This window comes from Pelophylax lessonae (assembly GCF_965119305.1).
Source record: "Pelophylax lessonae genome assembly, chromosome: 3".
NCBI classification, from domain to species: domain Eukaryota; kingdom Metazoa; phylum Chordata; class Amphibia; order Anura; family Ranidae; genus Pelophylax; species Pelophylax lessonae.
The window spans coordinates 228,915,048-228,939,935 of record NC_138770.1 but is presented as its reverse complement, the minus strand read 5'-3'; the positions used below and the strand labels follow the sequence as shown (position 1 = coordinate 228,939,935).

At 41.1% G+C, this 24,888-nt stretch overlaps 1 protein-coding gene across 3 annotated transcripts in view; it reads right to left on the bottom strand.

Annotated features, from left to right (window-relative positions):
- Nucleotides 1-14,587: 14,587 nt before the first annotated feature.
- XRN1 (5'-3' exoribonuclease 1) overlaps nt 14,588-24,888 on the bottom strand; it is a 223,576-nt gene continuing 213,275 nt past the window's right edge. For 2 of the 3 annotated variants that reach the window (XM_082248987.1, XM_082248989.1), the window contains exons 42-43: nt 20,341-20,465; nt 14,589-15,464 (exon numbers count right to left, since the gene is read on the bottom strand). In XM_082248987.1, coding sequence (XP_082105113.1) covers nt 15,174-15,464; nt 20,341-20,465 — 416 coding nt within the window. In that variant the 3' untranslated portion in view covers nt 14,589-15,173. Of the gene's footprint in view, nt 15,465-20,340; nt 20,466-24,888 lie in introns of all 3 variants that reach the window. The other variant, XM_082248988.1, reaches the window with a different exon arrangement.

The following is a 24,888-nucleotide window of genomic DNA, read 5'->3' as shown; positions in this document are numbered from 1 at the left end:
ATTCAAAGTACCCGAGTACCTGTCATCAGAGTACCCGAGTACCTGTCACCAGCCCATCAGAGTACCTGAGTACCTGTCATCAGAGTACCCGAGTACCTGTCACCAGCCCATCATAGTACCCGAGTACATGTCATCAGAGTACCCGAGTACCTGTCACCAGCCCATCAGAGTACCCAAGTACCTGTCATCAGAGTACCCGAGTACCTGTCACCAGCCCATCAGAGTACCCGAGTACTTGTCATCAGAGTACCTGATGGGCTGGTGACAGGTACTTGGGTACTCTGATGACAGGTACTGGGGTACTCCGATGACAGGTAGTCAAAGTACCCGAGTACCTGTCATCAGAGTACCTGAGTACCCGAGTATCTGTTATCAGAGTACCCGAGTACCTGTCATCAGAGTACCCGAACACCTGTCACCAGCCCATCAGAGTACCCGAGTACCTGTCACCAGCCCATCAGAGTACCAGAGTACCTGTCATCAGAGTACCTGATGGGCTGGTGACAGGTACTCGGGTACTCCGATGACAGGTACTTGGGTAGTCCGATGACAGGTACTCGGGTACTCCGATGACAGGTACTCAAAGTACCCGAGTACCTGTCATCAGAGTACCCGAGTACCTGTCATCAGAGTACCCAAATACCTGTCACCAGCCCATCAGAGTACCGGAGTACCTGTCACCAGCCCATCAGAGTACCCAAGTACCTGTCATCAGAGTACCTGATGGGCTGGTGACAGGTACTCGGGTACTCTGATGGGCTGGTGACAGGTACTCGGGTATTCCGATGACAGGTACTCGGGTACTCTGATGGGCTGGTGACAGGTACTCCGGTACTCTGATGGGCTGGTGACAGGTATTTTGATGGGCTAGTGACAGGTACTTTGATGGGCTAGTGACAGGTCCTCTTTATTAGGGGGGGGCAATCAGTGTGTTTTGGGGTGCACTGTAATCGGTAACTAGCTGTTACCACAATCTCCTCCTCACACAGGAGGATCAGTGTGTGAGGAGGAGAACACGGTGACAGCTAGTTACCGTGTTCTCTGTTGACATTCTGTGACCGGTTGTGATTGACAGCCGGTCACGTGGTAAAAAGCCAATTTCATTGGCTCTTTACCTAGATCGGGGATGGGCTCTGTCCGAGGGACAAGCCTCGTCCCCGATCGCCGCAAATAGAGCTTTCTTTTGGTGGTATTGGTTCACCTCTGCAGTTTTTATTTTTTTTCTGCTAGAAACATAAAAAGAGCGACAATTTAAAAAAAAACTTTTCTTTTTTTTTTTTTTACTTACCGCTATAAAACACAGACAATAAAAAAAAACGTAAAAAAAATCTAATTTTTTCATCAATTTAGGCCAATATGTATTCTGCTACATATTTCTGGTAAAAAAAATCCCAAAAAGTGTTTGTTGATTGTTTTTCGCAAATGTTATAGTGTCTACAAATTATGCAATATTTTTAAAACATTTTTTTTTGTTTTTTACTAGTAATGGTGGCAATCAGTGATTTTTAGCGGGACTGCGACATTGCGGCGGACAATTCGGACACCTAACTGACACTTTTTAGGAACCAGTGACATTATTACAGTGATCAGTGCTAAAAGAAATAAGCACTGTCACTGCACTAATGACACTGGCAGGGACAGGGGTTAACATCGGGGATGATCAAAGGGTTAAGTGTTCCCCTAGGGGATGTTTTCTAATTGTGTCGGTGATAAACTCACTGGATGAGCACAGAGATCTGTGTTTGTGCTTAGCAGGAACTCAAGTTCACTGTGTTCATGCTTGTTTACATAGGCAGATCTCCGTTCTGCCTCTCCTGGGGATGATCGCAGGAGCTCATTGGACCTGTTGATTGACATTTTTGCTAGCCAATCACAGTGCGATCTTCAATAGCCTTCTAGTGGCTATTGAATGAAACGGCGTACAGCTACGTTGATTCGTGCAATAGAGCCACACTGCCTCGGTATATACATGGCGGGCGGTTGGCAAGTGGTTAATTTAATGCAGTGTTTCTCAAAAATTGTAAATAGGTTAACCACACTAGATAATGAACAATACTCAACGAGTTCAAAGCAGCAACTTGAAATGTGACAAACACCCAAAAAACATATTAAATAGAAAAAGCTGCGCTAAAGTGAAAGGACTATAAGTGAAATGAGTATAAAGTCCTAATAAAGTCCCATAATAGATTGTATGTTGAGTGAACAAAAACAAATTATATAGTCCAAATGTATCCAAATGATGTGTAAATCTTCTAGAGGGATTGACACTAGATGTATATACTGCTTACCAGAAACAGCAAATTCAAACGCCTGATAGGATGATATATGGCTCTCCCAATCCACTGTATAACCAGGGGAAGACCCTTAGGAGGGATTCCGGGCCTCAGACGACACGATATATTCAATAGGCGTCAATCATGTGTATATAAAATGAAATATTATTGCGTGATATTGTATTTGTAACAAAAGTGCACATAGCAAGTATAGAATCACCTATGTGCATAAATTGGAAATAAGTGCTGGGTAAGAGCAGAAGACCACCACCAACATCACAGGCTGCTTACCAGACACATATGTGTTGATAGCACAAAAAGGAAATAAGTCCAAAGCCGCCAAAGTTCAATCGCATGCGACAGAATCCAATCCACAGCTGTGACCACCACCAACATATACCACTGCTTACCAGAAATATGTTAAAATGATGCAGGCAACAGTCTAAGGAACCAAGAAGTTGGGAATCCCAAAGGATATAGATTCAATGGAGTGCCCCTCAGAATCGCGGAGTACACCGGTCCCAACCAAAAGAGGTGTCTTATCCAAGGATATTCTCACATGTAGCAATTATGCGGTCACATATAAAAAATAAAAATGCCCCATAGCGTAAAACCATTACATTTATTATCATAAAAAAGAAGTGACACTTACAAAAAAGCAAGAAGTAAGCGCTGAATTGAAGCCGCCGGCCGGTCGGCTTCAAACACCCGTCCTCACGTCTCGTGTAGGTGACGTCAGCACGCCGCGACCGACGTATGTTTCGTCAAAACTGACATTCTCAAGGTACGGGCGGCGCACTGGCGACACCTGTTAAATACATTGGTAAAAAGGGATCCTCCCAGCGTGACCTCCAGGACAGAAACCGAAAACGCCATCTTGATTATGGCATAACACAGCAGCGTGCCCTTCCTTAATGAAGAGTCAACTAAGGCAAACTCGCAATATACAATCTTTTGAGTGGTATATATCCTCGATTGTCATTATACAAAAATATATTAGATTGGAAAAAGTGGCAATGCGTCTCATGTACCAAACAGCAATAATCCTGTTCAAACACTTGACGCAACCCCATATGGACCTATAAAATCAAATTGATATACATAAAAGCAAACCTACTGATAATCACAGTATATGTACAACTAGTGACCATAAATCTAAAACCAACTGATTCTGAATTCCCCACAAGTCACACTGGGAAAACTCCTTGAGCTATAAAACGCAAATAACACAGTAAATAGCTCATTCTTATTTTCAAACCCGACATTGCCTTGGTCTAATTTGGGTAATTAAATCATATCATATAACATCACTAGTCATAAATGTAGATGGCTAAATAATTTAAAAATTATTCGAACCTATAATCAAAAATAATTAATATAAAGGACACGATAAATCATTCCAAACCAAATATTGGCAAAGTACAATACACTGCCATATTTAAACAAGATATATAAAAATAATATTAAAATTACAAAAAGCAAGGGGCTAAGCATTATCTATGAACGCGTTGACATCAGTGTCAACGCTCAGTCCAAATGGCGTGTAGGTCTTAACTCTGTAAATCCAGGCTATTTCTAACCTAGAAAGGCCCCTCACAAGTGGCTCACCGCGCCATTTTGGACTGAACTTGTCAATGCCCAAAAAAGTAACATTCGAAGGGTCCTTATTGTGAGATAAAAAATGTTTGGAAACTGAATATTTATCAAAGCCCTTACGAATATTAGCAATATGCTCATTAAGGCGTACAAAAAGTGTTTCTCAACCTTTTTAGTTGTGGCACTCTTCAACATGTTGCTGAATCTCGAGGCACTCTATTCTATAATGTAAAAAACTAAACTAATAGTTCTACATAAAACAGCAACATCCACCCCTGTAGGACACCCAGTGTCAGAGATGATTTATTCTAACAAAGCAAATACACCTTTACAGACTGGTATTGACTGTTTAACTCAAGAAACTTGAGCATTTCTCAAACAAGGATGCTGTGGAGACACCAGATGTTCCCCTTAGCAACTGATGATGTCATTGGTTGTTAGGAAGGCGGCGGATGGAAGGTTGTAATGGTGCACAATGAAAACCTGTGGCTTTGTGTAACTAAAGGCAGGCTTCAACGACCCGCTAGCTTGTTTATAATTTTTGGGCAATTTTTAGGAATTTTGCCAAGGCACCCTGGTTGAAAAAGGCTGATGTAATCTACCCAATAACAACTTAAAGTGCATAAACCATAGATATCAGGTTCACATTACAGTTTTTCTCTTAATAGGTCATCTTCTTTCAGCTGTCAGTTTGTAAAAAATGTTATTGCAGTCTACATATGTTTAATGTACAGTAGTGATGGTCATCTCCATCTAGAAGGCTGATTTGCACACCACTTAGTTCAACGTTATCCCATTAGAGCAGTGATGGCGAGCCTTGGCACCTCAGATGTTTTGGAACTACATTTCTCATGATGCCCATGCACTCTCCAGTGTAGTTGAGCATCATTGGAAATGTAGTTCCAAAACATCTGGGGTGCCAAGGTTCGCCATCACTGCACTAGAGCATGCACACAAGAAATCTCCAGAAACCTGTAAAGGGGGCCCCCAAGGATTGGATTGCCCAGGGGCCTCTACAGAATTTAACCAGGCACTGTTTGGTAAACAGTTAAAGTAGAATTATAGGAAAAACGTTTTTTTTCTTTTTGGATAGAGCAATAGAGGGTTAGAACCCCTGTCAGTTGTGTTTTTTGCCATCTATGTACCTTCACTTCCTGTCCCATTGCCAAAACAGATAGGGAGATTAAATCCCTGCAAATTAATTTAATTCCTTGGGGTCCCCCAGATCACCATAACTAGTGTCCCCATTGAAAGATTTCCCCTCCATTACATTTCTGGGACAACCCAAAATGAGGGTTTTCTTTTACTTTCACTTTCTATGATAATGGTAAACTGTACAAATAGAGAGGGTGACTATCAGAGGTAGCAATACAAACCTTATATGTGTTCTAATCCATCTCCACTCTATCCGAAACTTTAAAAAAAGTTTTGCCTTTAGTTATACTTTAATTCTCTGGGTTTATTTCCACGTTAAGATATACATTGATTAAGCACACTAAATACAGTTGGCTTAGGAATCAGATCTAAGGCACCCATAGAAGTGGTAGTTTAAAGTCTGCTAATAGGTTGTACAAGAAACAGGGTCTGCATATAGGGAGGTTGGGAATCATGCAAAATGTATCCCATTCCAAGGCATCTGGGTTTTACAGGGGGCTCCAGCAACACATTTGCAAGTCAGACAGGTACTGTGAATGCCAGATGTAGCACATTATGGAACAGTTTTACCTTCATTTTCATAGCATTACATGGGGTTTTTTTTTAGGACATTACAATTAGATTAGGTCAAATATTTAAGGGCATGTAAAGTTTTATAAATGTCCTGTAGATAAACGTTAAAGTGGTCAATTTTATTTAAATAATCTTGCCAATGTGTAATATTATTTGATAAACCCTGTCCTCTTCATTTCCTGTTCTCTGCATTTTTTTATTTTTTTTTAAGAAATTGAACATCGGGCATCCATGTTTTTTTCAGGCTTCCCTTCACAATCCACAGTACTACGCAGTGGTTGTACCATACTTCTCTATTAGTTATTCAGTTTATTTAAAACAAACGATACCTCTTATATCGAAAGAGACGCTAAATGCAAAAAGTTGCAATGTATGTGAAAAGGCCCCTTTCAATATGATCTGCTGGCACTCACCTTTGTCTGTAGACAGTGCTCAGGCCTAGTGCTTGCCATCTAGACCCCAGCACTGTTTCATGGAAGGAGAACAAATTCTCATCATATCTAAAGCCATCAGGTATTTTTTATACTGGCTGAGGCAAGAGCAGCAGGGGATGGCTGGAGAGGTAAGGATTAATGTGTTGTAGGGGAGGTTTCCCAGACAGACTGTGCACTTTGCAAGTGCATTTACACTCATTTTTCCCAGAGCTTAAGTGAACGTGGTGAAGTTTCACTTTAAAAAAAAAAAAAAATACCCAATCAGCTGCAAGGAAAAAAAAAAAAAAAAAAAGTTTTTCTTGCACATAGGAAATCAGAGGAGCTCCACTACATTCACTAAGATCTCGGGAGAATGAGTGCAACTGCACTTACAAAGTGCACAGCCTATTTGTCTTTAGTAAATCAACCCCTGTATCCCTTTACTCAGCCATAAGAGTGATTGCAATAGGTAATCTACCCGCTCTCTAGGGGTTTACTTACAATTCTCTGCATTCAATATTGAAAAAAATATAGAATATGTGTTAAAAAATAAGTCTAATTGACATCAAAACTTAATTTATGATAGACACTGTAATAATACAGTGCCTTGAAAAAGTATTCATACCCCTTGAAATTGTTCCACATTTTGTCATGTTACATCCAAAAACGTGAATGTATTGTATTGGGGTTTTATGTGATAGACCAACACATAATTGTGTAGTGGAAGAAAAATGATAAATGGTTTTCCAATTTTTTTTACAAATAAATATGTGAACAGTGTGGCGTGCATTTGTATTCAGCCCCCCTGAGTCAGTACTTTGTAGAATCACCTTTGGCTGCAATTACAGTGGCAAGTCTATTTGGGTATGTCCCTACCAGCTTTGCACATCTAGAGAGTGAGAGTTTTGCCCATTCTGCTTTGCAAAATAGATAAAGCTCTGTCAGATTGGATGGAGAACATCTGTGAACAGCAAAATTTTAAGTCTTGCCACAGATTATCAATTTGATTTAGGTCTGAACTCTGACTGAGTGATTCTAACACATGAATATGATGTGATCTAAACCATTCCTTTGCAGCTATGGCTGTATGTTTAGGGTTGTTGTCCTGCTGGAAGGTGAACCTCTGCCCCAGTCTCAAGTCTTTTGCAGGCTCTAACAGGTTTTCTTCTAAGATTGCCCTGTATTTGGCTCCATCCATCTTCCTATCAACTCTGACCAGTTTCCCTGTCCCTGCAGAAGAAAAGCATCCCCACAACATAATGCTGCCACCACCAAGTTTCACGGTTAGTTTTCGGCCACACACAGAATTTTACTTTTAGGCAAAAAAGTTAAATTTTGGTCTCATCTGACCAGAGCACCTTCTTCCATATGTTTGCTGTGTCCCCCACATGGCTTCTTGCAAAGTGCAATATAATGGCTTTCTTCTTGCCACTTTTCCATAAAGGCCAGATTTGTGGAGTGCACTGCTAATAGCTGTCCAGTGGACAAATTCTCCCACCTGAGCTGTGGATCTCTGCAGCTCCTTCAGAGTTCCCCCATAGGCCTCTTGGCTGCTTCTCTGATTAATGCTCTCCTTGCCCAGCCTGTCAGTTTAGGTGGACAGCCATATCTTGGTAGGTTTTCAGTTGTGCCATACTCTTTCCATTTTCCGATGATAGATTCAACAGTGCTCCGTGAGATGCTCAAAGTTCGGGATATTTTTTTATAACCTAACCCTGCTTTAAACTTCTCCACAACTTTATCCCTGACCTGTCTGGTGTGTTCCTTGGCCTTTGCGATGCTGTTTGTTCATCAAGGTTCTCTAACAATCCTCTGAGGACTTCACAGAGCAGCTGTATTTTTACCAATATTAAATTACACACAGATGGACTCTATTCACTAATTAGGTGAATTCTATAGACAATTGGTTCAACTAGATTTTACTTAGGGGTATCAGGGTAAAGGGGCTGAATACAAAGGCATGCCATACTTTTCAGATATTTATTTGTAAAAAGGTCTGAAAACCATTTATCATTTTCCTTCCACTTCACAATTATGTGCCACTTTGTGTTGGTCTACCACATAAAATCCCAATAAAATATATTTACGTTTTGGTTGTAACATGACAAAATGTGGAAAATTTCAAGGGGTACTGTATACTGTATCCTAACCTTTAACACTTTTTGATGCTCAGGGAATAACCTCTGAGTTACTTTTAAAATAGGCCATATGGCTTTCCATGTGACTTAAAAATACAGATAAAATTAGAGCTGAACTTACCAAAAGAGATGTTGGATCAGTGCCTAAAAGTGGCGTAACAGCTAGAACAAAACATTACTATTTGTATTTTCTCCTGGCCTCCCTGGGACATTTCCAGTTCCCTTCAGCTATAGCCAAAATAAAAGAAGGAGCACAGAGCTATTGAGAGGGGTCACAAGGATCTTTATAGCTCAGGTAACAAGATCTCTTTGCTTTATTTCTTAAATTCACAGTCCAATGGTGGACTTGCAGATAAAACTGGAAGCATGCTATTTCCAAGAGTGCATACCTTTTTACAGATGACTTTACTAAAGCAGCGTGTTTTTCAAATATGACCTTGAACATAATAAATACGGTATACAATGTATCTCACATAGTGTTTAAATGACAGTTTTGGTTTAATAGGTATTTACAACAGACTAAGGTCACAGCATCTTCAAATAGGGCTTGAAAAAATAAAATGCATTCGTTAAACAGAGGATATTGTCAGGTCAAGTAAGGACTTGTGAACTCACTTAACTTTAATCTGCTACTCACTGACTTGGTTGGACAGCTTTTCGCTTTCTTTAGTACCTTCTTCATAGCTCCTAATTGTCCCTGATTTTGAGGTACTGTCCCTGATTTTGAACAAAGCCCCTGTGTCCCTCTTTCCTCCTCATTTGTCCCTCATTTTGGTCTGATCTATATAGTTGTATACTTCTTTCTATCTTTCAGAAAGTGTTTCCCAGTGCTAAACCTTTCATCCAATTTCCAAATTGATCCCAGAATCCCAGACAGGACAGGGGTAAAGTTGTGGAGAAGTTTAAAGCAGGGTTAGGTTATAAAAAATATCCCAAGGTTTGAACATCTCACGAAGCACTGTTCAATCCATCAGAATGAGGACCTTTTGGGGAGTTGCTACAGACCCCCCCCCCCCCCAAGCTGTTAACTGAGCCTGAGTTGGCAAAGCCGGCCAATTAATTCCCCTTGAGCCTATGATCTACCATGGGTAGTGAGGGTTAACCCATATGTGGGTAATTATTAACTGTACAGCAGAGCAGAAAGGGTTAGGCTTTCTGTGACCAGTTACTGTAGGCAGTGGGAGCCCAGAATGTCTAAGGATCGCAGAGGCGCTAGCCAGCTTTGCATGCATGCAGACAAAATGGCATGCACATGTGCAGTGAGTCTCCCTGATATGGAGGCCCAGTAGACACAGTGGTGGCTATCATCTATGTGAGGGATGCAAACAAAAATTACACCAATTTCAAATATTATATACAACAGGCAAACCCTGTCACAGTGTGTTATTTTAACCACTCAAGAACTAGAGCAGACAGCACCCTGGACTGAATTACCATGGCAATCTCATCACCCTCTCACAGGAACAGTGTTCCACTAGTGGATGGACCATGGCCCTGGACTTGTATATCAGTCTGCAGCTAACTCGTGTTGCACTGTGTGCCTGGGTGAGCACATGGATCCAGAGTCAGAAGCAACATTAAGCTGGCCCAACATATTCACCCTGGTGCGGTCCAGGTATGGCCCTTCAAAGTGTAGCAGAGGAGTCAACCAATGTGAAAATGGGTAGATGCGGTTGGCTATTGTTGCGTACTCTCCCTATATTGGGTAGAACTGGATTTACAGATTTTTACCTTCAGTATCTCCCATTAAAAGTGTTATGGTTGTTGATGTGGAATCATTTATATTGTCACTACACGATTTAGCATTTAGATGGTTGGTTTAGAATTATACATCCATGCTCTGCCACCGGTATTTTATGTGAGAATTTTCATGGATTTACACCATCTGACTGTGAGCGCTTATGCTAGCAACACCAGTATTGTGTGGACATTTTTTCTTGTTGGGATTTGGTTTGTTTTGGCACATATATAGTATATATATTTTACTTTTTTTATTAGCAAAAAACGTTGCGTTGCAGGCAGTGATTATGTTAAGGCAATCCTTATAAACGTTGTTTGCCAGTGCCCAATAAAATGAAGGTAGCTGCATAAGACAGTGACCCAAGACTAAGAACCTGTGTCCTGTAATGCACAATTAGGAAAATGCTGCATGCATGTTTTTTTTTGGTCCGATACTGTTCAATGGCAGCCCATTCAAAATAATGGGTTTCCTTTAGGAACAGAAAAGTGTGAATCCAACCTCAATTGATGGGTTTGCTTCATCAGGTGCAGCCTAGGACCCACAGCCAACATCCCTGTAGGTGTGCCACCCCAAACTTGGAGTACCCAGCGGATAAAAAAAAAAAAAAAAAAAAAAAAGTGTACAGTTAATTCAGCCTTCTAGACTCCACAGGAAAACAAAATTCACTTTTGGTGGAACTGATTCGAACTTAGAACAGGTTTCTGTATCCCTATTTAAGAAAATATGTAGGATGCCAGAGCTGACCTATTGTTTAAAAGTGTTATTTTACCTACTGGCATGCTGCTCCAAGGGATTTAATACATTCTGATTCACTGACCCAGAACAAGTATGCAGGTCAAGGGTTTGGACTTTTTCTTTCAAATTCACTTGCTGCATGCTTGTTCCTGGTCAGTGACTCAGAACTGAAACCTAAGGCAGCCAGACAACTTATGAATTCAGGACGAATGTCAGTGAGGAAACCCCACATTTTTCTATCAGTGTAAGTAAAGTTTAAATCCAACCATTTCATAATACTTTTCTTTTACTTTGATCCTGTAGCAAAAAACATTTCTTATTACTCCCTGTGACATCATCACCAGGCTTGTAATATTCTTTCAGAAACATCTGCTTGGAGGAGGGATCAAAAGGAGGTATCAAGTCAGTTCATATTGTGGAAGGCATGCCCCCCAAAACTATAAGTCAGACGCCCTTTAAAACCAATAATATTCAAACTCTATATTGTGTGCTTAGTTCCATGGTGAGACTTAAGCCAGCCATAGATGGTTCAGAAGGGACCGGCCTAGATTCGAACCATCTATGGCCAGGCTGATTTCTGCAGGAAGTAATATTGTATCAACTATGGCCTGCCTTAGGATGACTGTACACATGGAGGGGTTACAGAGACTAGGAGAGGCAGTTTATGCAGTGCAGCAGGGGAGAGTAAGGCAGGGCTGACAACTCGGTTTGATATTCCTGTGTGCCAGAGGCACTGTATTGTCAGCCCGCAATAGGGAGTTAGGAACTTAAATAGATTTCTTGAAGAACACATTTTTTTGTATGTGCAGTTTTTTTTTTTTTTTTAAACAGAACATCCTCTTCTCTTTTTTTTATATAAAGTCCTACTTGAGCAAAAAGGCCGCTGTGTCCAGAGCAGATATCCTGAATGCTTTATGGCATTTATTTCAAAACAAAATAGGCAGAGATTAATTGCAGACAATGCCAGGACACTCTCCCAGATAAAAATAGTTGAAAAAAACATAATATTCCAGTTTTCATGAACAACCAAAGCGTGCCAGACTGTACATTCCGTCTACAGGAAATCTCCAAAAATGTTTTAATGGCTGAGATCACGTGATACAAGTAACTTGTGTCATCATAACATTTATTGATGTTCTATTATTGACCACTGTCCAGGTGACAATGGAAATACATAAAAATATAAATCAAGGCAAAACTTAACATTGCATATACTTTTAATTTAGTTGATGTACAAATTTGCAATCAACATTTTATTTAAAATAAAAAAAAAAAAATCAAAACATGTCCATTGTGCAGCACAGCTCCATGCCATGAATCTTGAACCGCACTGCACTGTATATAAAACACACAGATAACAGCACATGCCACTATGAAACACCCTCACGCTGTACTGTAAATACAGTGATAGACACATTTTTAAAAGCTTACAAACTAGGAAAATGAGGACATAAAAAATCTTCCCTTTTCATAATAAAATACTGTTCTCTATAAGATCCAATGAAAATTTCCAGTACTTAAAATATAATCAGGGAAAAAATAAAAACATTTTGCAAACAAATGTTGGTAAAATTTGAGAAATATATAGGTGCACAGTAAATATGAGAATATTAATCAACCTTTTGGTGAAGGATATTGGGTGGCATGTTGTATCTAGAAAATGAATATACAGAAGAAAAACAAATGGGCTTTACAGCATTGTACAGAGAAGAATGATGTAAAAGAAACACATTAGCAACCAAAGTTATGAGCAGTCAGAGTTATGACAGGAGAATAATGATTGGCTGCAATGAGGTACTACTTATTTCTCTGTGCACTATTAAAAGCCCATAGTAGAAAATGGTCCGTTTGGCAATACAAGACGATTATAAGCAAATTTTTAACAATTATACCCTTATACAGCAGCACTGGGTCATGATACACAATAGCAGATGACAGCAGAAACAATGGCGATTTATAAACAAAAGTGGAAACTTGAAACAGAAAAACTTTTTGGCAGCTTTCCTTAGATTACCAGGCTGCTTGGTTTGCCAATGGTTACCAAATACTGTACATCAAATCCTGCAGTATTTTAAAAATAGGAATTTTTGGAAAGGAAGGAAATAAATCATCTGTTGCTAATAGCAATGTAAACCAACAAAAAACCCATGTTAACATAAAAGGATTTTAAACATTAGGATGTTTTCGAAAACATAAGAATGCTCAGTGCATCTTCCTGAAACCTTTATAGTTTAGACAAGGGAGAATAGCTTATCGTGCAGCTGCACCTTTATTGTTTTTGGTGTGGGTAAAGGGCACGGAAGGACTGTTCAACCCATTTTTAACAGGTTTCTGCACCCATTAAAAAAACAAACTCTGAATCTAGTGCAAACCCTTTTACTCCAGGAACCTGTAAAATCACCCCGTGTCAAGCCAGTGAATAACACCACTCAGTGATAATCTGGACAGGCACAGATCGATCTCACACTACCTGCTGTTTTCTGCAAGACATTTGTTTCTGTATGGCCATCCTAAGACAGGCTCATACTAGGGAAGGGAGACTCTTATGCCCCATACACACGTGCAGATTATCTGCAGACTTTTGTCTTCAGATTTACCTTTTCTATGTAGTGCAAGGGCCTGCCGGATTGCATACAAATTGAAAGTGTTTAGGTTTGACCTCATATTATATGGTTTTGGTAAGTCTGCAGACAAAAGTCTGCAGATAATCTGCACGTGTGTATGGGGCATTAGGCTGGTCCGGTGTGTCCCTGTTCAACGTTTCAGGTCTGATTTCAGTCCAAATTTTTGTCTGAATTCGGACCAGAAAACACACAGGACTCCTGTGCAATTCGCACTGGAGCCGTTCCGGAGATATGTGAACTAGCTCCATAGAGAGCCATTCACAATCTCCTGACATGGGAATTGGATACAGGGAAACCCGCATACAATTCACAATAGTGTGAACCCAGCCTTAAAGGATATTTCCACTTTTGTAGTCAAATTTAAAGAAACCAAACATATGCTTGTTGTGTATTTCCTTTCACACAGCAAGCCAATTTTTAATTTTTGTTTTATATTTATTACCTTTTAGATGTTTCTCAGGACAAGGTGTCATGGCTGACTACAGGGTTTTTTGAACAAAGTTAGGTTGGTCATACATTATACAATTTATTTAGAATTACCCTCAACTATATAGTGCAAAGGCCTGCCTGATTGCATACAAATAGACAGTGTTTAGGTTTGACTCCATAATATATGGTTTTGGTAAATCTAAAGGAAAATTGTACAAGAGAATTGTATTCTGTATGGCCAGCCTCATGCCTAGTATATGATAGTAGTTTTCTTTACATTCAACCCAGCAGGGCTGAATGTATAAAAAAAACTCACAGCTCAGGAGGAGCGGCTGTACTAACTATCAGATGTTGGTACAGCAATCTCCCCTGCTGTTCTATTGTGTTCTGACATGGGGACAGTCCCCCCCCCAGAACATTTTGGTCAGCGCCATTGGCTGAGAGCTCTGATCGGGAGCCAAATCAGCAGACCTTTTTCAGTCATGCCTCTTCGACAGAAGCCGATTGAACGGCTGGCTTCCGTTGGACCGACTGCAATACACACGGGCCAAACGTCAGCTGGTTTCTATCGAACCGACATTCAGCCTGTGTGTACTAAGCTTTAGAATAAATCTGTTCCATATCTGTCTCATTAACATACAATGCAACAATTCCAGCGAACAGAAAGTGTTCAAATCCAGTTACAATTGTTAATGAAGATCTGCCTGCACAGTACAGACAGGCAAACAAAGTTGCATAGCCCCCTCATAAACAAAAAACTATCTAAAATATTCCTATAAAAACGTAAGCTGCAACTTTTAATTTTTTTAAGCTATGCTATGTGAATGGGAACATGTAACAAATATAAAGTATGTGTTATCCCAATTTGACTGCAAAAAAGTGGAAACAAGCTTTAAGTGTTGGGGAGGAGAACTGTCTGCCCTATATTGCCCATGGGCAGTGCAGCCATTTTCTATTTTGAGGAACCGCCTAAATAAGTTGATCGAGTGAAAAAATAGTAATATATAAACCTCACATTCATAGCAATACTTTAAAAATCTTCACAAATCAAGACTGATAACAGAATTATCCGTATGATCTCAATAACTTGCTCTGGGCATAATATGTTAAAAAGGGAGCTGTGTTTGATGTGCCCTAATTCATGGCAACCAATCAACAATTGCATGTATTTGATCATCTGGTAAATCGAATTGTCTGCTATGGCTTAATACACTTGTTTGCTCTGTGCAATTGTTATGTAATATCTGGCCTTCAGCAACACAGCTACTACTTAAGTAAGCTGGAATGCTGAAGATGTTCTAATCGTGGTGTCAGGAAATGAAAATATATTTTAATTTAAACAAGAGGCATAAAGTGTACTAGTGTATTATTCTGTAAAATAAAAAATAAAATTAAGCTCATGATTTAAAACAGTAGACAGCAGCTCACACTGTGTGTACACAGCAATGTTAAGGCGATATTACAGATGTTGGAAATAGACTAGATAACAGTCTGCTTTATTCTGAAGCTTTTGGAACGCTAAAGTTCACGGCTAATTTCCGAGGTTTTCGCCTGCTGCCTGATCCCGGAGTGGGCTTAGATTGAGGAGTTGAAGAGCCAGGTGGAGCAGACTTGTCCTTGTTTGGAGGGGTTTGTGGAGAAGTCCCAGGAACATGAGACCTGTGTGAAGGAAGATGACTGGCCACATCAGGTATCAGTCTCTGCTCGGTACTTGAAATGCCTTGTGAAGAACATGACGGCTCTCGGACTTCAGCATTCCTATTAACAGCTACTCTTTGTTTGGTTACCTTGAAAAAAGACACAATGTTTCATAAGTACACACAATAGAACCATTTCACTAAGATGCACAAGTTATTTTAACTGCATTCATTAAATTTACCCTGTAGTCATTTTCTCTGAATGTTGAAATCATAAACACCTTGGGGTAAAACTAGGATTATTCGATATGAAATAGATTTTTAGCTACTGAAATTCTCAATTTCTGATAAAATGGCAATTTATCTCATAAATCTGCATTTCATCTCTACCTCAACTGACTATTTTTCCTGCTCTCCTTAAAGAGCACCTCATTAAACCTCAAAATGATCATCAGGCAGAAACTAGTGATGTTTTAAGGAAGTGATAATCTCTGTGATATTCTTTAACCACTTAAGCCCCGGAAGATTTTACCCCCATTCCGACCAGGGGGTATTTTGCGATTCGGCACTGCGTGACTTTAACGGACAATTGCGCGGTCGTGCGACGCTGTACCTAAACGAATTTGGCGTCCTTTTTTTCCCACAAACAGAGCTTTCTTTTGGTGGTATTTGATCACCTGTGCGATTTTTTGATCACGCGCTATAAACAAAAAAAGAGCGTCAATTTTGCAAAAATAGCAATATTTTTCACATTTTTTTATATGAAATTCCCCAAAAAAAAATTTAAAAATCAAATTTTTTTTACTTTTTCGGCCAATTTGTTTTATGCTACCTATGTTTGGTAAAAAAAAACCGCAAAAAGCGTATTTTGATTGGTTTGCGCAAAAGTTATCGCGTTTACTAACAAAGGGAAAGATTTCTGTCATTTTTGTTTTTTTTTTTAACGTGTAATGGCGGCGATCTGCGATTTTTTTTGCGGTACTGCGACATTGGGGCGGACAGATCGGACCCTTGACTGACATTTTTGACACTTTTGGGGTTACCAGTGACATTTCTACAGTAATCAGTGCTATATATATATGCACTGTTACTGTAAAAATACACTGGTAGTGAAGGGGTTAACTTTATTTGGGAGGGAGGGGCTGTGTGTATCCCTAGGGGCGTGCTTTCTACTGTGATTGGCTGGGGCTTGAGCTGTATGGACACTGATCAACGGATCTACATACTAGATCCGAGTGATCAGTATCCTAACAGCAAGGAGAATGACAGGTGGCTTGTTTACACAAGCTGCCTGACATTCTCCCTCTCCCCCGCCGATCGCCGAGTGACCGGCGGACATCGGGTCCGCCGGTCACACGCGCGGAGGGGTCCGTGACCACGCGGGAGCGCGCGCTCGCTCCCTAGACCCTCACAAGCTAGTGACGTAGCCCTACGTCACTTTGCCTGTGAGGGGCTGACTGCCGACGTAGATCGGCGTTAGGCAGTCGGCAAGTGGTTAATTAACCTTTTTATTACTTTTAAGTGTTACACCGATATTAGTTTGGTAAAAATACCATAATGCGCTAACCTAAGGTTATCTCTTTTTATGGGTTAGCCAATGAAGTGATAGAGGTGAGAATAACGCAAAGCTGCACTGCCGCCAAACGCGAACCCTTGAAGTGAATGGGGCCGTGCCGCCACTGTGTGCAATGCACATGGTTGTGGCATGGTGACATGAGTTTTTCAGGGTTATAATAATCAGCGAGGAGGTGACATATAATCTCAGAGCCGCCTGTCAATTCCCCCACTGGAATGTGATCCACCGTGGATCACTTTTAAGGGGGGACGGCAAGGGCTTCCGCACGTGTTAACAAACATTTATTGTGAAATTATTCCTTCTCAGAGATCACAACAAAGACTCTAGAGGTGGGGTATCTAACACCTCAAACACATGCTGGTTGTTTGCAATACAGGGCTAGCACTATCCCAAGAGTCTGTTCTCATAGAAAATCACAATTCCTCTGTTGTCAACAGTAAAGGCCCCTTTACACCAGCAGACTGTTTTACCATGGCCGCTGGTGTGTGCTGTGAAGAAAACAAGACCATGTGCTAAATACAACCCATCACACTGTTTACATTTTTTTTTTATTACCTTTACTGAAATTTCACAAACTGACATTTCATTCATCTTTAGGTACCATAGCATGTTGTTATGTGGTGTAGTGTGTTGTACTTTTTTTTTTCAGTACACTGAACCGAACACATAGGACACAAGGCAAATTAACTTATCTATGTGGGCTACACTAATGCATAGTGGTGTGAATGGGTCCTTTTACAATGCAGAATATACGGGCACAGTCAGCGATAGCTTGTTTAAAAGATTTACCAGCTTGTTCATGTAAATACTTGGCACAGATTCATAACAAGCACTGAGAAGTTCTCAGTAGGTGTTAGAAAACTATGCGTACCCAGGTTTACACCACCTTACCTGCAAATTCATTTTGATAATGACTTTCCTTTATTAGATTGCCAACAATGGGGCACTAGAAGTAGCAGTTGATTATGGTTATTATTTTGCTTTTTTCAAAGGTTTACTTTGATGCATGCTGAAACCACTGTCATTCTGAATTTCTGAGCATCCACTTCACTCACTACTGGAAAATGGTTACAGTGGTTTTAAGTGGTGTTGCCTCAGGCATGAAAAATGTACAAAGAACACATTCCTCTATAGCAGTGGTTATCAATTCCGGACCTCGGGACACACTAACAGGCCAGGTTTGCAAGATAACTGAAATCCATCACAGGTGATATATTTTGCTGCTCAGTGATTGCAGTATTCTAGTCTGCATCTCCCCAAGGTGATACTTAAAATCTGGCCTGTTAGTGGGCCCCGAGGACCGGAGTGGAGAACCACTGCTCTATAGTGCAGCCCTCAAATTTTTCACTCGCCTGCTCACATTTTGCGAGTGAAAACTGATTGAATGCGAGCAAGGAGAGGAAGAAACAGAACACTGTCTGGACGTGCAGGGGTGGGCAGTGTCCATATCTGTGATGAGGGGGGGGGGGGGGGGGGGCGCACTAGGAGCTTCTGTCTTCACCTGCCTGACAGGAGTGAATGTCATTCTCCCTCCTGTTATTGCAGCAGCACAATGCATGATTTCTGGACTCCTCCGTTCCAGCCACTTATCTCTCCTGCAGCCGTTAATCACTTCTCTCCTTCCAAGCTCCCCCCCCCTGTTGGTTTGTTCTACTTGGCCAGGTTACTTTCACTTTGTCCTCACACTTGTCTTTATCTTCCCTGCACAATCGTAAGTCCTCTGTTCCCATTAACCCTTCATATACTTCTATCTTTCAGCTGTCCTCTCCATAAATCTGTACTGTATGTCCTGCAGCCTCTGGTCCCAGCTCTGAGCATTCCAAGCAGCCATTTAGCTGACCCTGTCCTGTCCCAAAATACAGCCTTAGCACTTTCTCTACAGTCCTTCACTCTGCTCTTCATTAACATATAATATTACAACCCAGACCCCCCTATTCACTCTCTTATCCCTAATAACTGGTGAACTGTGGTTTGGCCAGTGTAATTGTATGTGCGTTTTACCTGGATTTTAGGTGCATTTCTATTGAATTTCTATTACAAAGTGCGTTTTCATGAAAGCGCTTTAAAGTCCTGCATGCTGCATCTTTGATGCGGCTTCAGAAAATGCACTGTGTAATAGAATTCAATAGAAGTGCACCTAAAATCCAGGTAAAACGCACATACAATCACACTGTTGTTATTAATATTTATTTGTGCAACTTCTGCAGTCATGCAAAAACATTTAACAGTGTAATTTTATAAAATAATTTTTTGAGGGCGCATTTAGGGGCGGGGCAGGGTAGGGGTTAGGTGGGGCAAGTAGTGGCGCGTAACCCTTAAGGCCTGGCTAGTAGCTCAGGACTTGAAATTTTAAGCCCTGCTATAGTGTGTACTAAATGGAATCCAAAGCATCATGTCCGTTTCCTCTCTGACCTCATGGCTCACCCCTTAAGGCCCGTACACACGATAAGAAAATCGGAAGTAAAATTTCGCTCGTCGAATGATCGGCTGATTATATGATCGTTAGTATGGTTCTTTTCGACAGCCGATTACGAATTTGCAGATGACAAAAACTGGATGTGCAGGCTATAAAGTTTTAATCGTACGTGAACACAACATACGATTTTCATTCAATTAGTACAATTTTCGTCCAAAAGAAAATCTTAAGAGCAAGACTATGCATGCTTTTAAACGAAAGAAATCAAACAAAAAAATTCAACACATGACATCACTTCTGAAGTTGAATTCTGTTATATGAGAATTTTCATATAAAAGTAACCTCTTCACTTTCTATATGAGACTAGCATGCAACAAAAAACTAAAGAAAATTGGTTTGATAATCTGATCGTGTGTATAAAGCTTAAGAGATTAAGCTAACACCTCAGCCTCCTGGGAGAGGGCTGCCCTCCCTCCAGCACACAGCGGATGACTATACCCTGAGCTCTATGCTTCTCTGAGCACGTAAAGACAGGGATGTGTCACTTTCCTCCAATCAGCTCTCAGATTACACTCAGCCATTTGTTTTAGTTCTATGGTGTGACATCAGATCCCAGCCGCTGAGAAAAATACTTTGATCTGTGTACTTTGAACTGATGTAGAGGAAAGATGCTGCAGATAAACATGTACAAGGTATGCAGGAGGATTTGTTTAGTCTCGGTGTATCATCTGAGGCTAGTCACTTCACTATAAATATATGTATAAATAAGGGTTTACAACCACTCTGACAAGATTCACTTTCTACCAAACTAGAATTCTCACATTATATTTTGATCATTTAAATAATAATAACTCTATTAGGTGCTAAAACCACAAATATTATCTGGAAAATGAGCAAGTCTCTCAATGACTAATATTACAACTATACTCTATAATGTTTCATTCACCATGCCCTCAACATTACAAACATCAATCACTGGTATGATGAAATTGTATACTTTCTTCAATCATTTGCATTTGAGCTTCTTTTCTTACCTGTAGTGGTATGAATTGGTTGTGACTCCCAGCTGGCATCTGCCCTGGATATGTTCCTTGGTAGTAGGGTTTATTAAGAAGTGGTACAGGCGGCCGCCAGGAAACACTATTGAAGACATGTGGTGCTGGAGGGATAACATTGGCAAAGTTGAAAAAGAATGTTGCATAATTTACATAATGCTGCAAAGAGTTTCAGTCTTGTGCTTAACCAGTTGACCACCCCCCTCCTGCCTAAGCCAATTTTTAGCTTTCAGAACTCTCACACTTTGAATGACAATTGCGTGGTCATGCAACACTGTAGCCAAATAAAATTGTTATTTTTTTCACACAGAGCTTTCCTTCGGTGGTAAATAATCATTGCTTGTTTTTTATTTTTTACTAAAAAAAGGCCGAAAATATGAAAAAAAAAAAAAAAGTTTTTCTGTCAGTAAATTTTGTAAATAAGTAATTTTTCTCCTTCACTGATGTGCACTGATGAGGCGGTACTGATGGGCACTAATAGGCTGCACTGATGAGGTGCCACTAAAGGGCACTAATAAGGTGGCACTGATGAGGAGCACTAATATACTGGACTGAGGGGCATTAATTACCACTGATAGACGCACTGGTGGGCACTGACTGGCATCCCTAATGGGCACTGATCGGTCTCCTAAGAACACGGAATGATCGGCGCGGTCGAGTGAGAGTGGCCGTTCTATGGTGCCGTCATATGACATTGTCCCAGGGCGAGAGCGCACCTCTCTGCTGTCAGCGGGTGGGAAGTAGTTAAAACATATGTCCACTTTTGTTGAGAAAAGCGAAGCTCTTTAGATGAACTATGTACACGGCGGAGATTTTTAAATCTTTGTTGAAGATCTCAATCATTTTTTGCTGTGAAGAAATAACCATTTGCTTCCAAATGCCTTTGTAGACTGATTCTGAGTGGGAGGATCTTTCAGAGGTTGGATCTACCTGGACAACATGGAGGAAATCAAAGTTCCTCGGATGGAGGGAGGGGTTTTATAGCGTCACAGTAGTATCCTCTGCCCCCCTTCACATCACCCCCCACTGTAGTGTCCTCTGAAATGTCTACTGCAGGGGATGCCTAAAATCGGACTAGCATCCCAGTGCAGGCTTCTGAAAAAAGCAGTGACCTAATCACACAAGCAGGAAATTACATTTCTAGTGGCATCCTGTACACCAACAGTGTACAGAACATCTCTAGGTTTCCATATCGCATTAAATTCTATAGAAAATTACAGCAGCCCCAGACTGAAAAGGAAAAGAGGAATTTTGGCTTAACTGTAAATTCCATACCTTGGAGTACAGTACAGAACACAGGAAACAGGAAACTTATTCATAAATCATGGGTTTTAGGTTTGCACCTTCAAGTGATTGGACACTGGCAAGCTTTTGAGAACATGTCCTCTTGTGTGTGCATAGGAAAGCGGGAGGAGGTGTTTGTTTTAGAGTATAAGCTCTAGTGATTACATTCCCTAATGCTAAAACCACCTTTGGAAGGAAGAACGGTCTAAGGTGTAATATGACATTGACGTTGTGTAGTATGAGGAAGGGCTCTTCGCAGGAAAGAGACACTAGTTCTGAGATATGTCTAACCAGCATAATGGCCACCAGAAAGGCTATTTTGCTTGCAAGAGTCTCAAAGGGAATATCCCTAATGGGTTCAAGTAGTTATTTTTGAGGTAACCTGAAGCTAGAGGCCTTTAGAAAAAGATGGATAAGTCAGAGACTTGCCCTGTTAGAGTGCTGAGAGCTACATTCTGGTCAAGATCTGTTTGTAGGAAGGCCAGAACACTGGGTACAGCACAATCTCTGGAATGAAATTGACCATGCTCACACCAGGCGTAGTAGGATATGCAGGTACAATGTGGCTTTTCTTGTCTTCACGGTGAACCAGTAAATGAAGGTTGTGTGCTGCGTAAGCTGAAAGGGAACGCTGATTCTGTGCCCATCGCTGTGAGTGCTGGCCAGGGAAGGAGCTTGTCTCAGCTCTAAACATTAGTGTGAACAAATAGTATGTCCAGGGGGGGCGCACATTAGGACAGATCCGCTGTATTGAAGTGAACAGCAGTCTCAGCCTGGGTTCCCGCCAGGCCATGCCCCAACTCGTTTCACTCCTTCCCTTGAAGCTTAATCACGGATAAGGAGACCTGCCCTTTTAGAGTGCCGAGAGCTAGAGTCTGGTCAAGATCTGTTAGTAGGAAGGCCAGAACACAGAGCAATCTCTGAAAGCCATATCCAGGTACGATAATAAATCTTCCTGGATATGGCTTTTCTTGTCTTCAGTAAGGTAGCAATGGCAGACTTTGAGACCCCTCTATCCTTTCGGACCTGGGTTTCAACAGCTATGCTATTAAAGCCAGAGACTCTGAAGCAGGGTGGAATAGAGGCCTTCAGATAGATAACAGATCTGTTGGGAAGAAGCCAGAGGTTTTCTTCAAAATGTCTGAGCATGCTTATGTACCAGATTGTTAGTGGGGCAATTTGGTACCAAAAGAATCGCTGTCTTTCTCTCTCGCTCTATTTTGTGGAGCAGATGGGGTAGAATGCCTAATGGAGGGAAGGCATAAACCAGCCTAAACGGAGAAAAAGAGAAAACTAGAACATCGGAGGCCAGAGCTATAGGATGCCTGGTTCTGAATACAAATAGAGGTAGCTTGTTGTTGATGTATGTGGGGGCTAGGATTGCCACATCCGGAGTCCCCCATTTCTGGCATTTCAGATTGAACAGATCTGGATTAAGAGACCATTCCCCTTGGCCCAGGCAGTGAAAGCTGAGATCATCTGCCTGCCAAACTCCTGGGAAGTGGATTGCAGAAATCATTGGACAGTGAGTTTCCGTCCATGAGATAATCTGGTTTGCTTTATTCCAAGGCAGCCATGCTCCTCGTTCCCCCTTGATGGTTGATATATACCACTGTGGTGAAATTGATTGACTGCACCGAACTGCGAGTCCCTTTAGAAGGGTAGTCCAGTGCAGGAGGGACAGCCTGTCAGCTCTGAGCTCCAAAATATTGATAGGGAGTTTGGCCTTCAACCTTGGCCATGTTCCTTGAATCATTAAGGATTAAAAGACTCTGACAGACTTGCACCTGTTGCAAGAACCTTCTAATTGTAGGTCAAGGAATGGTTTTCCCACCTTGAGAGTTCCATCAGAACTAGGAACTTTTTGTTTGGGAGAATAGAAGTGTGGGTAGGTCCAGAGCCTACTTTTTCCAATGTTTAGTTGGAGAGTTCTTAAATAGAAATGGACGAAGGGTACTGCCTTGCAGGAAGCAACCCTTAGGCCCAGAACTCTCACGGTGAATCTCGCTGTATGATTTCTTTGGGATCTTAGCTGTCAAGCATGAGCTCTTTCTTCGAGGGGAAAAAAAAAAAGTTATTTTTCTGGAAGAAAAACACTTGCTTGAGACATATCAAGAATTATACCCAGATACTATAGGCCCATGGAGGGCTGGAAACCAGATTTTTTTTTTTTTTTTTAAGTTGACCACCCAACCAAAGGCCTGCTGGAATTGAATTCTTCTTTGGACATTTTCTGAAAGTTGAGAGGGGGATGCATCCTTCATGAGAAGGTAGTCCAGATAGCCTGTCACCTGGATGCTCTAAGAAGGGCAAGTAAGGGTGCTCAGATGTTTGTGAAAACCCTTGGAGCAGATGATAGGCCAAAAGGCAACTGTAAAGCATAGAAAATGCTGATGTGGTTGGTATTTTAGATTGTAAGCTGTAATGAACAGGGCCCTCTGATTCCTCTTGTATTCAATTGTATCGCAACTGTACTGTTTGTCCTCATGCTGTAAAGCGCTGTGCAAACTGTTGGCGCTGTACAATTCCTGTATAATAAATAGGAGCATGTTGATAGGAACCCTGGATGTCCACTGATAGTATGTGTTTCCATGGTCTCAGAGAGGCAATTACTGACCTTGCTGATTCCATAAAAATTTTTTGAACGTGAAGGAATTTGTTGAGGGATTTTAGGTTCAGGATGGGACAGGTAGCTCTGTTGGGTTTTGGTATGATCAGGTTTGAATAGAATCCCTTAAACCTGTCCTGAGGTAGTACTGGTACTACAACTCCCTCGAACAGGAGGAAATTCGGGGACTTTTGCAAATCTTCCCCTGGACAGTTTTTGGTTGATTTGACAAAGGAAAGCAATGAAGTAGAGTTTTTTAACCCTATTTTATAACCTTTGGAAACCACAGATTGAACCAACAGGTCTGGGTCATCTATGATCCAGTGAGATGCAAACTGCAACAGATGTCCACCCACTCTAAGGAGTGAGGGCGTCCCTTCATTGCGAAGAGGGCTTTCAGGAAAGGCTTAGTGGCTTTTGTGGGCCAAGCCTTGTGCCGAAAGGAAGGGCTGAGCTTGAGCTTTGACATTGGGTCTGGGTTTTCATGGAGCTAGGAGCACCTGAAGAGGAGGGTTTTGTTACCTTTCTCTTAGGAAGCAAATCTTTTACACCTGTGATTTCTTTAATGAACTGGTCAAGAGCCCCACCAAACAGACTTCTTCCTTGAAACACTTACGCATGAGGCTTCTTTTACA